This window comes from Megascapheus bottae, chromosome 3 (genome assembly GCF_031878675.1).
Source record: "Megascapheus bottae isolate mThoBot1 chromosome 3, mThoBot2.hap1, whole genome shotgun sequence".
Classification (NCBI taxonomy): Eukaryota; Metazoa; Chordata; class Mammalia; order Rodentia; family Geomyidae; genus Megascapheus; species Megascapheus bottae.
In genome coordinates, this window is record NC_143511.1 from 35,097,533 (window position 1) to 35,110,988 (window position 13,456).

The window sequence follows — 13,456 nt, forward strand, 5'->3', positions numbered from 1 at the left end:
CAGACCAGGGCAGGAAATGGCTAGGACGCCTTCCACCCTCATCTCCCTGTGCATCACCACTTTTCCTTCCCACGTGTGTGGAGGGGGGGCAGGGGTGTGTGTGGGGGTGTGTCCCTGTGAGTGTCCCTGTGTGTGTTGCTGTGAGTGGTCAAATGTTTGCAGTTATTTGTGTGTGTCCATGAATGTTCCTGTAGTGTTGCACATGGCACTTGAACTGTCCCTGTGTGGTTCTCCTCCAGACTGAAGGGGACTTGTCCCCAGGCATGCCCGATGCCTGCGGGTCAGAGTTCCCCACGGCAGGCACACTGCAGGAGCAGGTGGACCACCTGGTGCTTGCCCAGCTGCTCGACAACTCCACCTTCATCCACACCTTCTTCAACAGCTACAGAAGGTGTGCAGACACCCTTCAGGTCCTGGACCTGCTGTTTACAAGGTGAGTGCCAATTCCAATAGCACAGGATTCCTGAGCTGCAGTGGAAGCCTTGGCAGTGGAGCCTGCAACGTGGGCTGCTCACATAGACTTCCTCTTTGGCACTTGCCACTGCCTGGGGATCAAAGCAGGGAAGTCCTCGGCTACACTGGCACAGGCACACATGCTGCACTGTCCTGTCTAGGCCCGCAGGCTCTCCTCTCGGGCTATGTATCTCTGAGACCTCCAACAAAGCACTGTCTCTCTTCAACAAGAAGGCAACCCGTTTTCTCTGCATGACCTCGTCCACCTAGATAGAGACAGAGCAGGGCTGGCTGGGGCAAGTGCCAAGGCACTGTACTCCTAAGCTCATCACCCAGGGGCTACTGTCCTCATGCATGGCACCAATGGGAAGTAGTGCTCATGGAGGGCCAATATGCAGGCAATGTGCTTGGTGGTACAAGAAGGGCAGACATGGACTGGCTGACCTGGGCTAGCCAGTGATGCTTCAAATCCTCAACAGGTTCAGGAGTTTGGAAGCCCCCATGGGCTCCTCTGGACAGACTGACATCCTCCCGCATTCCAGCGAGGATGTCATCCCTGGAAACAAGCTCTACAAGTGAGTGAGTGGGATTCGATCTCCAGCTAGGGCATGCTCCACATTGGAGAAAAATCCATGGGTGTGTGTTTGTGTGTATGTGTGTGTTACTCTCGTGCTCATCTTTATGTGTGTCTGCATGGTTGCGAGTGTGTGCTTGATTTCGAGTGTGAAGGTCTGCGCATGTGCGTGGGCGCACTCGCACACACTCCTCTGTGTGTGTGTGTGTGTTGGAGTTGGGGCTGTGAGTGAGACACGGCCCAATCAGCAGCTCTGAACACCTATGATTATCAAGGGAGTCATGGGATCTGGGCATCCTCGGCAGCAGAGGGAAAACCCCAGGCAAGGGCTACTCATATGAGGACCACTAGAGGCTGGGTCCACGGCTGAGCCCCACGAGAAGGCATGCTCCCCACACACCTTACCAAGCAGGTTTGCTCAACTCACCTTGAGCTCCACAAAAGGCCAAGACACATCTTTGCTTGGTCAGTGGGCCTGACATGCTGCTAGGTGTGAGGGAGAGCTCAGCACCACGCTCAAGGGTGTTCTGGAAGGCAGACAGCCCTGGTGAGCATGCTAGGAAATGAGGCAGCAGAGCGCCTGAGGATGTGTGTCACACCCCTCTACATATCAGGCCGGATAGCAAGCCATCTTGGAGTCTAGCATGGAGAGAGTGGCCCAGGGGGGAGAGGAGGAAGGCACTGGAAAGAGCAGAAGGGTGTTGCTCCTCTCCGGGGCAGCAACACGGGAACGGGGAGGGACACACAGGGCCAGCCTGTAGTCCCCCGGGAGCCGAGCGAGATGGTAAGTGTCGAAGACCCAGCCCTCCCCCAATCACCGGGGAAGAAAGAACCACGCTGAGTCAGAAGCAGTGTTAACCATGAAAGCGCATCAGATCTCTCTGCTGATCTCTGCTGATCTCTGCTGATCTCTGATGCTCTCTGATGCTCTCCTCTCTTTATTGCGTCAGACAATTAGTTATATACTGTTAGGGTAGGAGAAGGTGGGCACTGGGAAGCTACCCAATAGAAAGAGGGCCTCTGTGCTACCACTAAGGGTCTGGGTGGGGCTGTCAGGTACTGGGCAGGACAGGTGCAGGAAAGCTCTCGAGACTTGAGCTGCTGCGAGACCCGCGAAACTGCGGGGGGTTCAATGGAGTCACGTACACAGAGATGCCTTAAGAGAGGTATGCAAAGGACCGAATGCCTAGACAAAGCCCTTTAATTGCAGCTGAGCCAGAATCAGGCTTCAGGGATGGAGGCTAGGCCCCAACAGAAGGGGCCAGAACTGCTCCCAGCATTTGGTCTTGGATCCCTCCTTGGAGTTTCTCTGCCAGCCTAGCTTAGGTTGGCTGGCCAGGGATGGCACAGCTCAAAGGTGCCCCTGTTGGGATGTGCTGCTCTCTGAAAGGGCAGCCAACATCACAGGGGTGTGAGGATGACCCCGGGAGGGGCTGGCCTTCATTCACACTCTGCTTCCCACCCATTCGCCTCCAGGGCCATCTCCTGCCTCCTGAGCACCTGGCTGGACTACCACCCGCAGGACTTCTTGGCACCATCGCAGCATGCCTGCCTGCAGCGCCTGCGCGCACACCTGAGGCTCTACATGTGTGGCTCTGACCTGGAGCGCCGGGTCTCCCACATGCTCGCACAGTTGGGGATCCGGGAGCCCAGCCAGGCAGAGGCTATGGGTGCGCAGCCTGGGACTGACCCACAGCCTGGGAAGGGGTGGAGGTCGCAGGGCACCACTGGCTGGTGGAGACCCCGGAAGTAGCCATGGGCTGGGAGCAAGAGAAGCCTGAAGCCTAGCGTGGGTGCTGGCTGCTTGAGCAATAGGCTAGGTGGAAGTTCCCAGGCGGGCAAAGCTCAGGGAGGAGGGGGTGGTGGCGCTTCTCCAAGAGTCCCAAGCAAGCAGGCACGGAGAAGCTCTTGTGTCGTCCTGTCCTGCAGCTCCAGCAGGAGCTGTGACTGAACCACTTCCTGTCACTCCAACTCGGGACGTGGCTACATCTCCCATTTCACCTACTGAGAATACCACCACTCCACCAGATCCATTGACCCGGCATATTGAGAAGCAGCAGAAGAAACCCAACATGTCTGATGAGGAGATCTTAGAGAAATTACGGAGCATAGTGAGTGTGGGTGATCCTAAGAAGAAGTATACGCGCTTTGAGAAGATTGGACACGGTGCTTTGGGAACTGTGTATACCGCCATGGATGTAGCCACAGGACAGGAGGTGGCCATTAAGCAGATGAATCTGCAGCAGCATCCGGAGAAAGGGCTGGTTATTAATGAGATCCTGGTCATGAGGGAAAACAAGAACCCAAATATTGCAAACTACTTGGACAATTACCTTGTAGGAGATGAGCTATGGGTTGTCATGGAATACTTGGCTGGAGGTCCCTTGTCAGATGTGGTAACAAAAATCTGTATGGATGAAGGACAGATTGCTGCTGTGTGCCGTGAGTGTCTGCAGGCCCTAGAGTTCCTACATTCGAATCAAGTCATTCACAGAGACATCAAGAGCGACAATATACTGTTGGGAAAGGATGGCTCTGTCAAGTTAACCGATTTTGGATTCTGTGCACAGATAACTCCAGAACAGAGCAAAAGGAGCACCATGGTGGGAACGCCATATTGGATGGCACCCGAGGTGGTAACAAGAAAGCCCTATGGACCCGAGGTTGACATCTGGTCCCTGGGCATCGTGGCTATTGAAATGATGGAAGGAGAGCCCCCATACTTCAATGAAAACCCTCTGAGGGCCTTGTGCCTCATTGCCACCAGTGGCACTCCGGAACTTCAGAACCCAGAGAAGGTGTCGGCTATCTTCCGGGACTTTTTAAACCGCTGTCTGGAGATGGATGTGGAAAAGAGAGGCTCAGCTAAAGAGCTCCTGCAGCATCCATTCCTCGAGGTTGCCAAGCCCCTCTCCTGCCTCATTCCATTGATTGCTGCAGCAAGGGAGGCAACCAAGAACAAGCCCTAAGATGCTGCCCACCCCAGGGTCGGGGACATTCTCCCACGCCCTGAATTCTTAGTGTAAGAACGCGCCTGCATCTTGGGATTACGTCACGTAGCAACACGTGCCTGCTTGCGTTGATGTGCAAACATCCTACCACCTGGCCTCTACCCCGAGCAAACATCCTACTACCCGACCCCCTACCCCAAGCAGTTCCTATACCCCACCCCCTCCTGCCTCTCCTGAAGAGGCATATAAACCCCTGTGTGAAAAATAAAATCTGCGGCTTAATCAGGACGCTTGTCTTGCTGCCTTCTTCGTGTCTCCTGTCCCTTTCATTCCTCCCTCTAGGTTCTTGGCCCTAGTCGACGTCCCGCTGGACGGGACAAATGCCGCCCAACGTGGGGCCCGGGAGCCAGCGAGGCTGAGAAACGCTGTCTTCCAGGAAAACTTGGATCCAAGTGATTGTGTGACCGGCTCGGAGCTACCCACCCAAGACATCAGTTTCGGTCAACGCTGAGCAGTGAAGACGGCGCAAGGTAAGTGACTGGCCATGGTACAGGTATCATCGTCACAGGAATTGCTCATCTCAGGTTTAAGAGGCCCTCAAGACACGAGGAACTCGCGTTAAAAGGAAAGATTTAAAGGCATTTTTTGATCATGGGGAAGAATTATATCCTTGGTTCCCCAAGGAGGGAACCATTAATAAGATTAACTGGCAGAGAGTTGGAGATTGTTTATTAAGAAGATTCATGTTTTTATAAGAATTTTCATGTAAGGATTGCAATTGTGGTCACATAAGGAACATTTTCTGCTTGAAACTATAAATAGTGCACGCTTGCGCTTGGCCATGTACAGCGTAAATAGCCTTTACCAAATGTGTTTGCAAGAAATTGTTTTTATGTGGCTAAAGTGATCATTGATCTCAAAGACTGCTTTTATACAATTCCCCTACACCCTGATGATATTTTGTTGGTGGCTCAGGACAGGCCAGATCTACAGAATTGTTTTGTGGAACTTTCTAAAGCCTTCCTTAACCTTGGCTTGCAAGTAACTCCTGATAAAAGTCCAGTGACAAGATCCCTTGACCTATTTGGGTTTAAATCTACAACAGGAATTAGATTTAACACCTCACATTCAATTTCGTGTTGACTGCCTCCATACCCTTAATGATTTCCAAATCCTCTAGTAGATATTCAATGGCTCAGGCCTTATTTAAAATTGCCTAATAATATCCTTTTGCCCCTCAACGATATTCTGGGAGGAGTCCTGAACCCCACCCCCCAAAATTTTTTCCTATGTCACAGTGGCATGCGTTCCCTTCTTGCCAGAAACCAACTCAGAGCCTTGGGGAGGCGACTGAATGTGAAAGAGAAACCAGAATGTGGGCAAGAGCTGAGTACACTCTAGAGTTAGTTGATAGGACACCCGTGGACACAGGTAACTGGGGAGCAGAAGAGTCAGCAGTAGAGGCACGGCTAGTTGAGTGCTTGGGGCTCTCTGCACGCAGGGCCACATCAGGCCACGGTTGAGCTTCGGCCTAAGATCTCTCTTCGAGTTACAATCATAGCCAAGGAAGAAATGGAGGCAGTAAAGAAAACCAGGAAGGAACCAAGAGCAATGTGTCCAGGTAGGACTCCAGGATAAATGAAGGCAGCTTGGATGAGGTCGGAGAGGTAGGAGAGGGAACCTATAAAAACACCGAAGATCAATTGGGTTATGCAAAGGAAGCCTATTTACAAATAAATGCTGCAGCGAAAGAGGCTTGGAAAAGATTACGTAATTCCAATCGTACAAAAAATTTAGTAGAAATTAAACAGGGACCGAATGAACCTTGTCTAGAATTTTTGTCTCGATTAATGGAGACTGCAGACCGCCTAGTACAAGATGAGAACGCAAGGAAGATTATAGTTAGACACATAACCTATGAAAATGCCAACGCCGCCTGTCAGGCGGCTATCAGACCCCATAGGAATAAGGGAGGAATCACGGACTTTATTTCACTGTGTGCTGGTATTGGACCCTCCCATGTACCAGGCCTTACTTTAGCCGCCGCTCCTCAAGGAAAGACTATTACTGAATTTCTAAAATATAGAGGTCAGCGGCATTCTCGGGTTGCTAGTCCCCCGGGGAGTTGCTTCTCTTGTGGTCAAGTAGGACATTGGATGACACAATGCCCACGCCAGAGCAGGTTAAAGAGAGAAAAATCACCTGGCACATGTCCACGCTGTGGTAAAGGGAAGCACTGGGCTAAAGATTGCAAGTCCGCAACAAATCACAATGGCCGCCCGTTTTCGGGAAACTGGAGAAGGGGCCAGCCTCTGGCCCCGCAAAACCATGGGGCAGTCCCTCCCTCTTCTCGGCCACAAGTACATCTTCTAACAACCCCCCAAAATCAGTCTGCAGCCTCTTCCGTGCCACCCCAGGCAGCGCAGGATTGGACCTCTGTTCCTCCACCTGCTCAGTATTGACCCCAGAGATGGGGACACAAGCTCTCCCCACGAGGGTCTTCGGTCCCCTTCCCCTGGGAGTGGCTGGATTGCTGTTAGGGCGAAGTAGCTCAGCCCTTAAAGGAATACAGATTACACCTGGCAAAATTGACCAGGATTTTACTGGAGAAATCAAAGTTATGGCCTCTGCCCCGAAACACGTGGTATCGATCCCAGCCGGTCAAAAATTAGCACAACTAATACTTGTGCCTTTACCTCACGGGGAGACTGCTAATTCTTCTGCCCCATGCGGACAGAGAGGATTTGGATCTCTGATATCTATTGAGTACAAAGCATAAAACAAGAGAGGCCTGAGATGACTATATTTATACAAGAAAAACCCTTTAAAGGAATATTAGACACAGGAGCGGATGTGTCTGTAATATCTAAAAAGCATTGGCCAGCCCAATGGCCCCTGACAACCTCTATGACTTCCTTATAGGGGATTGGGCAAGCAACTGACCCGCAGCAGAGCAGTGCGATCCTTGTTTGGAGAGATAAGGAAGGGCACTCTGGTCATTTTCAGCCATTTGTCCTGGATCATCTGCCAATTAATTTATGGGGTCGTGATATCATGGAAAAAATGGGAGTGTATATGTTTAGTCCTAGTGCTGCGGTCACTAAGCAGTTACTTGATCAAGGCCTCCTCCCCTTTAGGGGACTAGGCCGAGCAGCACAGGGGGAGCCAGAGCCACTCCAACCCCAGTCTCACCCTACGAGACAAGGATTAGGGTATTCTTTAACGGAGGCTGTTGTTTGTCCTGCCCCTCATGCTGATCCCATAAATTGGCTCTCTGAAGAACCGGTGTGGGTCGAACAGTGGCCTCTCTCTCTAGAAAAGATCATTGCAGTACAGCAGCTGGTACAGGAACAGCTGGACTTGGGGCATGTGGCCCCTTCTAACTCTCCATGGAATTCTCCAATTTTTGTTATAAAGAAAAAGTCAGGTAAATGGAGGCTGTTACAGGATCTGAGAAAGGTAAATGCATCTATGGAACTGATGGGGGCCTTACAGCCCGGCTTGCCTTCCCCCATGGCAATCCCAAAGGATACTTATAAGATTATTATAGATTTGAAGGATTGTTTCTATACTATACCCCTGGCACCTCAAGACTGTAAGCGCTTTGCCTTCAGCGTCCCCTCTGTTAATTTTAAAGAACCCATGAAGCGATATCATTGGCTTGTGCTCCCACAGGGCATGGCAAATAGCCCAACTTTATGTCAAAGTTTTGTAGCTAGAGCCATTTCTTCCACCCGTGAAAAATTCTCTTCTGTTTATATTGTTCATTATATGGATGGCATCTTGTTGGCTTGTTCTGACCCTATCGTCGTACGACAAGCCTTTGGACAACTAAAGCAAGATCTGAGCCTCTTTGGCCTTATAATAGCAGCTGAAAAGGTTCAGGAACACCCCCCTTTTACGTATTTAGGCCATATAGTAGGCCCACACTATTTTAAAAGCCAAAAAATACAATTAAAAACTTCACACTTAAGAACTCTTCATGATTTTCAGCAATTTTTAGGAGATATAAATTGGCTTCGGCCTTATTTAAAGATGTCCACAGGAGAGTTAAAACCCCTCTTTGATCTCTTAAAAGGAGATACCAACCCTACATCCTTGCGCAATTTAAATCCCGACGCCAGGAGGGTCATCCAAATCGTAGAAAAGGCAATTTCCCAGCAACAAGTGACCTATTGTGACTACTCTAAACCATGGGGAGTTTACATTTTAGCTACTTCTCACTCCCCAACTGCTGTACTGTGGCAGGATGGCCCACATTTATGGCTTTATCTACCATCAACACCCGGCAAAGTGCTGACCCCCTACTACGAATTGGTAGCTAATCTGATACATATGTGCCGAGTGGATTCCCGTAAATATTTAGGTCAGGAACCTCATTTTATCTGTGTCCCATATAATTTACAACAACAAGATTGGCTATTCGCCCATTGCGATTCTTGGGCCATTGCTTGGGCCAATTATACGGGAAAAATTTTGCATCACTACCTGTCTAACAAACTTCTCCAATTTGCTGCGTGTCATAAGTTCCTATTTCCTTCCATAGTACGGGCCTCGCCTGCCTTTATCTTCTGCCGCTTTAGTATTTACAGATGGATCCTCCAATGGAACGGCTGCTTTGACCATTAATAGGAAAATTCAATCTTGGGTTACGGGTTTTTCCTCCGCCCAAGAGATAGAATTAGAGGCTGTTTTACAAGCACTCGTCCTGTTACAAGACGAGCCCTTTAACTTATACTCAGACAGTCAATATGTAATTCGTGCTCTTCAAGTCATAGAAACTGTTCCCTTTATTGGAACTACTAACTCCAATATCCAGACCCAATTTCGCCAAGTACAAACTTTGTTTTGTTCTCGCAACCACCCCTGTTTTTTTGGCTTCGTTTGAGCTCACACTAATCTTCCTGGCCCTTTAAGTGAGGGTAACGCAGTTACTGATTCTGCCACCAGAGTTTATTTAACTCAAGTTGAACTTGCTAAGCAGTCACATGCCATCCATCATCAAAACAGCCGAGCCTTGCGCCGACAGTTTAAATTACCTAGACAAGTGGCACGTCAAATAGTTAAAACCTGCTCCAACTGTGTGCCCTTCTCACCAGCTCCTCATTTAGGTATAAATCCACGAGGACTGCTTTCTAATCACATTTGGCAGATGGATGTCACACATGTTCCATCATTTGGCCGATTAAAATATGTTCATGTTACTGTAGATACTTATTCTAATTTTATCCTGGCCACCCCCCTTGCTGGGGAAGCTACTAAACATTGTATTTCTCACTGCATTGGATGTTTTGCTGTGATGGGGATTCCCTCGCAAATAAAAACAGATAATGGCCCTGGCTATGCAGGCCGAGCATTTCAATCCTTCTGCCATTCTTATAATATCACTCATATTACAGGCATTCCTTACAATCCTCAAGGTCAAGGCATCGTGGAGAGAGCTAATGGATTATTAAAACATCAAATTGCTAAAATACAGAAAGGAGAGTCATATCCCGCTACCCCTGTGAATATACTTAATCATGCTTTATTTGTTTTAAATTTTTTGAATCTGGATTCAAATAATTTATCTGCTGCTCAGCGATTCTGGGAAAAAAAGAGAGCAGCGTGCTTTTGCCTTAGTAAAATGGAAGGATCCCCTAACTGGTGCTTGGCACGGACCAGATCCTGTTCTAACCTGGGGTAGAGGGCATGTATGTGTTTTTTCACAGGAAGAAAATGATGCCCGCTGGCTGCCCGAACGCTATGTTCGGATTCTGGAGAGTGACTGGTCATCCAAGGAGCGACTCACTGGACCTTCACCCCCAACCCTCCAGTAATGCATCCAGTAATGGGGAAAAGACCTGAATTCATGTTTATGTGTTAAGTGTAAAAGTCTCTGTTTCTTTCTCTTGTTCGTGTTACATATTTTTTCTTGTCCAGTTTTGTCTTTGAAATTGGTACCAGTTTTAAATATGGATCCTTATGGTTTTTCTAAAGTTTTGTTTTGAACCTGGTTCTCACCTGCAAGAGTAAAATTGGCAAAGCTCTCTTGACACAAACTTCCGGAAAATGAATGGCCAATATTAATTTTGTGCACTTTAAAATCTTTGAGTATGGATGTGTGTGAATGAGTGAGTGAACATATTCAAGGTTTAATGAAGAAAATCATTTAGGTTTGAATTATTGCATTGTTTTAAAGAAGGGAACATTAGATCAGCAAAAAAAAATGAACTTGCTGTTCGTATAACAGCTCTTAAGTCCCATTAAGAAGGTCGAATCAGCAGATTGGAGAGAGAACTCCAAGAGCATCAAGGGAGGCACTTAGAGCAGAGGAAAGAGCCTCAAGAACCTACTAGTAAGGTCCCAGAACAGCAGAGACAGATCACGTTGAAAACTACTGCAGCTTCTGAAGAATGAGGAATTGCCAGCACTTCAGATCCACCAACAGCCAATATCAAGCCAACTCCTGTTGTTTCTACTCCAAGTAAAGTGACAACTGAAGCTATGGCTGGGAACAAATCAACGCCTATGGCCAGTACCCGTCCAATGGTCACATCTTCAACAGTCACCAATAGAACAACTCGCAGATCTAAGCCCCAGATGGATGAATTCCCCCCTCCCCCCACGAGAGGAATCGCAGTCAAGGACAGGATAAGAGGGGATGCTCTCTGACCAACCTAAGACAGGGCCTTCAGCTTGATCTGAAGAAGTTCCCCATGACGGGTAAGGCAGAGTCAGCGATTCACCCAACCTAAGACAAGCAAGTCTGCATTTTTTAAAAGAAAGACAGGGGAGATGTTGGGGACCGACTGTGGGGTCAATGACCTTGGACCTGACCTTGGACCTACACAACTGTATACACAAGGAAGTAACTTTTATCAGGATAACTTTAAGCAATGTCAATCAGTTCTTATCAGGATAACTTTAAGCAATGTTAATCAGTTTTTATCAGGATGACTTTAAGCAATGTTAATCCTTTCTCATTTATCCTATATGTGACTTGTTTACTATTTTGTATGAATGTAGCCTCTGGCAGTTCCCTAGTTTTAAGAAGAGTATTTAAGGTCAGAACTTAAAATAAACAGGACAGTCTTAGGCAGCAGTCTGGAGCTCACAGCCCTCTTGGACTGCTGACTTGGGCTGTAGTCCTCCCGAACTCCATCTGTTTGTCTCTCTATTAATTTTCCCTAGTACTTGCCCCTATTTCAGGAATCCCAATCTGCGAACCCTGGTTTGCTGCGGCCTAGCCCCGGCAACAAGGGAAATGTACATGGAGTCAGTTGTGTAGTTGTGGATGTGCAGTTGTCTTATTTTTTTTTTTTTGCCATTCCTGGGCTTGAGTTCGGGGCCTGAGCACTGTCCTTGGACTTTCTCAAGGCTAGAGCTCTACTACTTGAGCCTTAGCACCACTTCCAGCTTTTTTTTTTTCTATGTATGTGGTACTGAGGAATCGAACCTGGGTCTTCGTGCATGCTAGGCAAGCACTCTACCACTAGGCCAACTCCCAGCCCATGTACTTGTCTTTTCTTTGATCTCAAGACCCACACGGGTGCTTGGATTCAATGATGAGCATTGATTGCCCGTGGTGTGTGAACCCATTATTTGCTTCTTGCAATTTTCTTCTGTGTTGTGGCACGTGTTCCCATCTTGCCAGAAAATAAATCAGAGGCCCGTGGAGACTAATAAATGTGAAAAAGAAACCAGAATGTGGGCAAGTGTACACTCTACACTTAGATGACACGACAGTCGTGGACAGAGGTTAACTGGGGAGCAGAAGAGCCAGGAGTAGAGGCACAGCTTGTTGTGAGCTTGGGGTTCGAGAAATCTTGAATTGGAGAAGGGTGAGTGAACAAGGAGAACAGCATGAGGCTGTTGAAGGTCCCAAACCCATGGCTCACTGTGGCTTCTCCCTGACAAAATGATCCTCCCCAAAGAGTTGAATGAACATCAGGCCGGAAGCCAGCTCCAGGCCTGCGAGGCCAGCCTGTCTGAAGTTCACCAAGTCCTCCTGCTCATACTCACCCAGGCCCCACCAGCCAGAAGACTGCCTTGTGAAGGCCTCACAGCCCTGGGGACTGAGGATGTGACCAAGAAGGCCACACTGCAGATTTTCCTGAGCTGCCTCACCAGTCAATGGCATCAACCTAGACCTTCAGCTGGCCCCTGTGGGCCACTGGTGAACAGAGGCACCTTCTGAGACAAGGGAACTGGACAAGTCACTGAAGTTAGGGCAGGACCCACACCCTCCATCCGGCAGGGATGGCAGCACCCTCCGCTGGACTTCTCAGACTCTCAGTTTCCTGGCTTAGATATGGGCTCAGGGAGAGCCCTCATTGCTCATGATGAGTGTGGGGCTTGTGGTAAAGCAGGGAGGGGTGGATGCTCAGAAGGGTGGGCCCAGCTTGTGTCCTGGCCGATGAATGAAGCAGAAGGGGGATGATCTCTGCTCTGCACGCACAGGCACACACATCTCTCAGACTCATTAGTGCTGAAAAAGAGGGGTGGCCCCTAAGCTCTCAGGCACAGCATTCTTGAGAAGTAGGTGTCCAATGCAGTCTACACAGTGTATAAAGGGAGCTTGGCTCTGTTCCTGTGTGCTTGACATCTAGGCTACCCTGTCACTGCCTCCATGCAAGAGGCCCATGTCCCCACACCAGCTGCTTCCTGTGCATGGACAAGGAGGAGGCTCCCTATCCAGTCACCACACCAGGCCACAGTTGACCTTTGGCCTAAGATCTCCCTTCCAGTTACAAACACTGACAAGGAAGAAATGGAGGCAGGCAAGAAAACCAGGAAGAAACCAGGAGCAATGTGTCCAGGTAGGAGTCCAGGGGAGATGAAGACAGTTTGGATGTGGCTGGTCAAGACAGGACACAGAGTCTGGGGATGGCCTGAGCTGCCCATGTGACAACACAGCCTTTTTCTCAGCCACCCCTGATGAAGAACCCACACAAGAGCAAGTGCTATCACCTGTCCTCCCACACTGGGGCATGCCCCCTGCTCATCCATTTCTATGCAGAATACAATCATATGAATTACAAAACCTGAAATGGATGTCTCCTTTGAAAAGAATAGAATAAGGGTATATCTCACTCTTCTAACTGAGGGAGGATAATTAGTCATAGAATGGAAAATCTTTGATGAATCAGTACACATCTCTAATTCTAAATCACATTTTGTGTGAGGAGCAAGACATTGCCTGCCCTGCGGGCAAAGGTTCCCACCTCAGTTTGAGGGAAGAGAATAAGAGATTGTTAGCTATACTCATTGCTGCAGGCAGGTTGGACTCAATGACTTATCTCTGTGAAGGGCAAGCAGTCACAGAGGCAGGTTAAAGAGATCTTAGAGCTGCTCTGGAGCTGTCAGGGAAAGTAGAACAAAACTCACTTCTGTCAAGATGACATCATCATCGAGGTCCTCTTCTTCATGTTGCTGAGGAGCTGGGGTGACCAGCATTGGAATCCCTTCTTCATCAGAAGAATCTGATTTGGTAATA

The 13,456-nt window shown here is 48.8% G+C and overlaps 1 protein-coding gene across 1 annotated transcript; it reads left to right on the forward strand.

The window, feature by feature from the left end:
• Window positions 1–231: 231 nt before the first annotated feature.
• LOC150065292 (serine/threonine-protein kinase PAK 1-like) lies at window positions 232–4,266 on the forward strand. Its single transcript, XM_090329873.1, has 4 exons — window positions 232–433; window positions 933–1,028; window positions 2,504–2,697; window positions 2,957–4,266. The coding sequence occupies exons 1-4, from the start codon at window positions 264–266 to the stop codon at window positions 3,994–3,996; spliced, it is 1,500 nt and encodes a 499-aa protein (XP_090185999.1). The 5' UTR covers window positions 232–263; the 3' UTR covers window positions 3,997–4,266.
• Window positions 4,267–13,456: the final 9,190 nt, after the last annotated feature.

What these genes read in the sequence shown, in the direction of transcription:
- LOC150065292 (XM_090329873.1), top strand. Translation starts at nt 264, where the DNA reads ATGCCCGATGCCTGCGGGTCAGAGTTCCCCACGGCAGGCACACTGCAG. An exon ending in CTGGACCTGCTGTTTACAAG is followed by an intron (nt 434 to 932) that starts GTGAGTGCCAAT and finishes AATCCTCAACAG; the next exon opens with GTTCAGGAGTTTGGAAGCCC. An exon ending in CCTGGAAACAAGCTCTACAA is followed by an intron (nt 1,029 to 2,503) that starts GTGAGTGAGTGG and finishes ATTCGCCTCCAG; the next exon opens with GGCCATCTCCTGCCTCCTGA.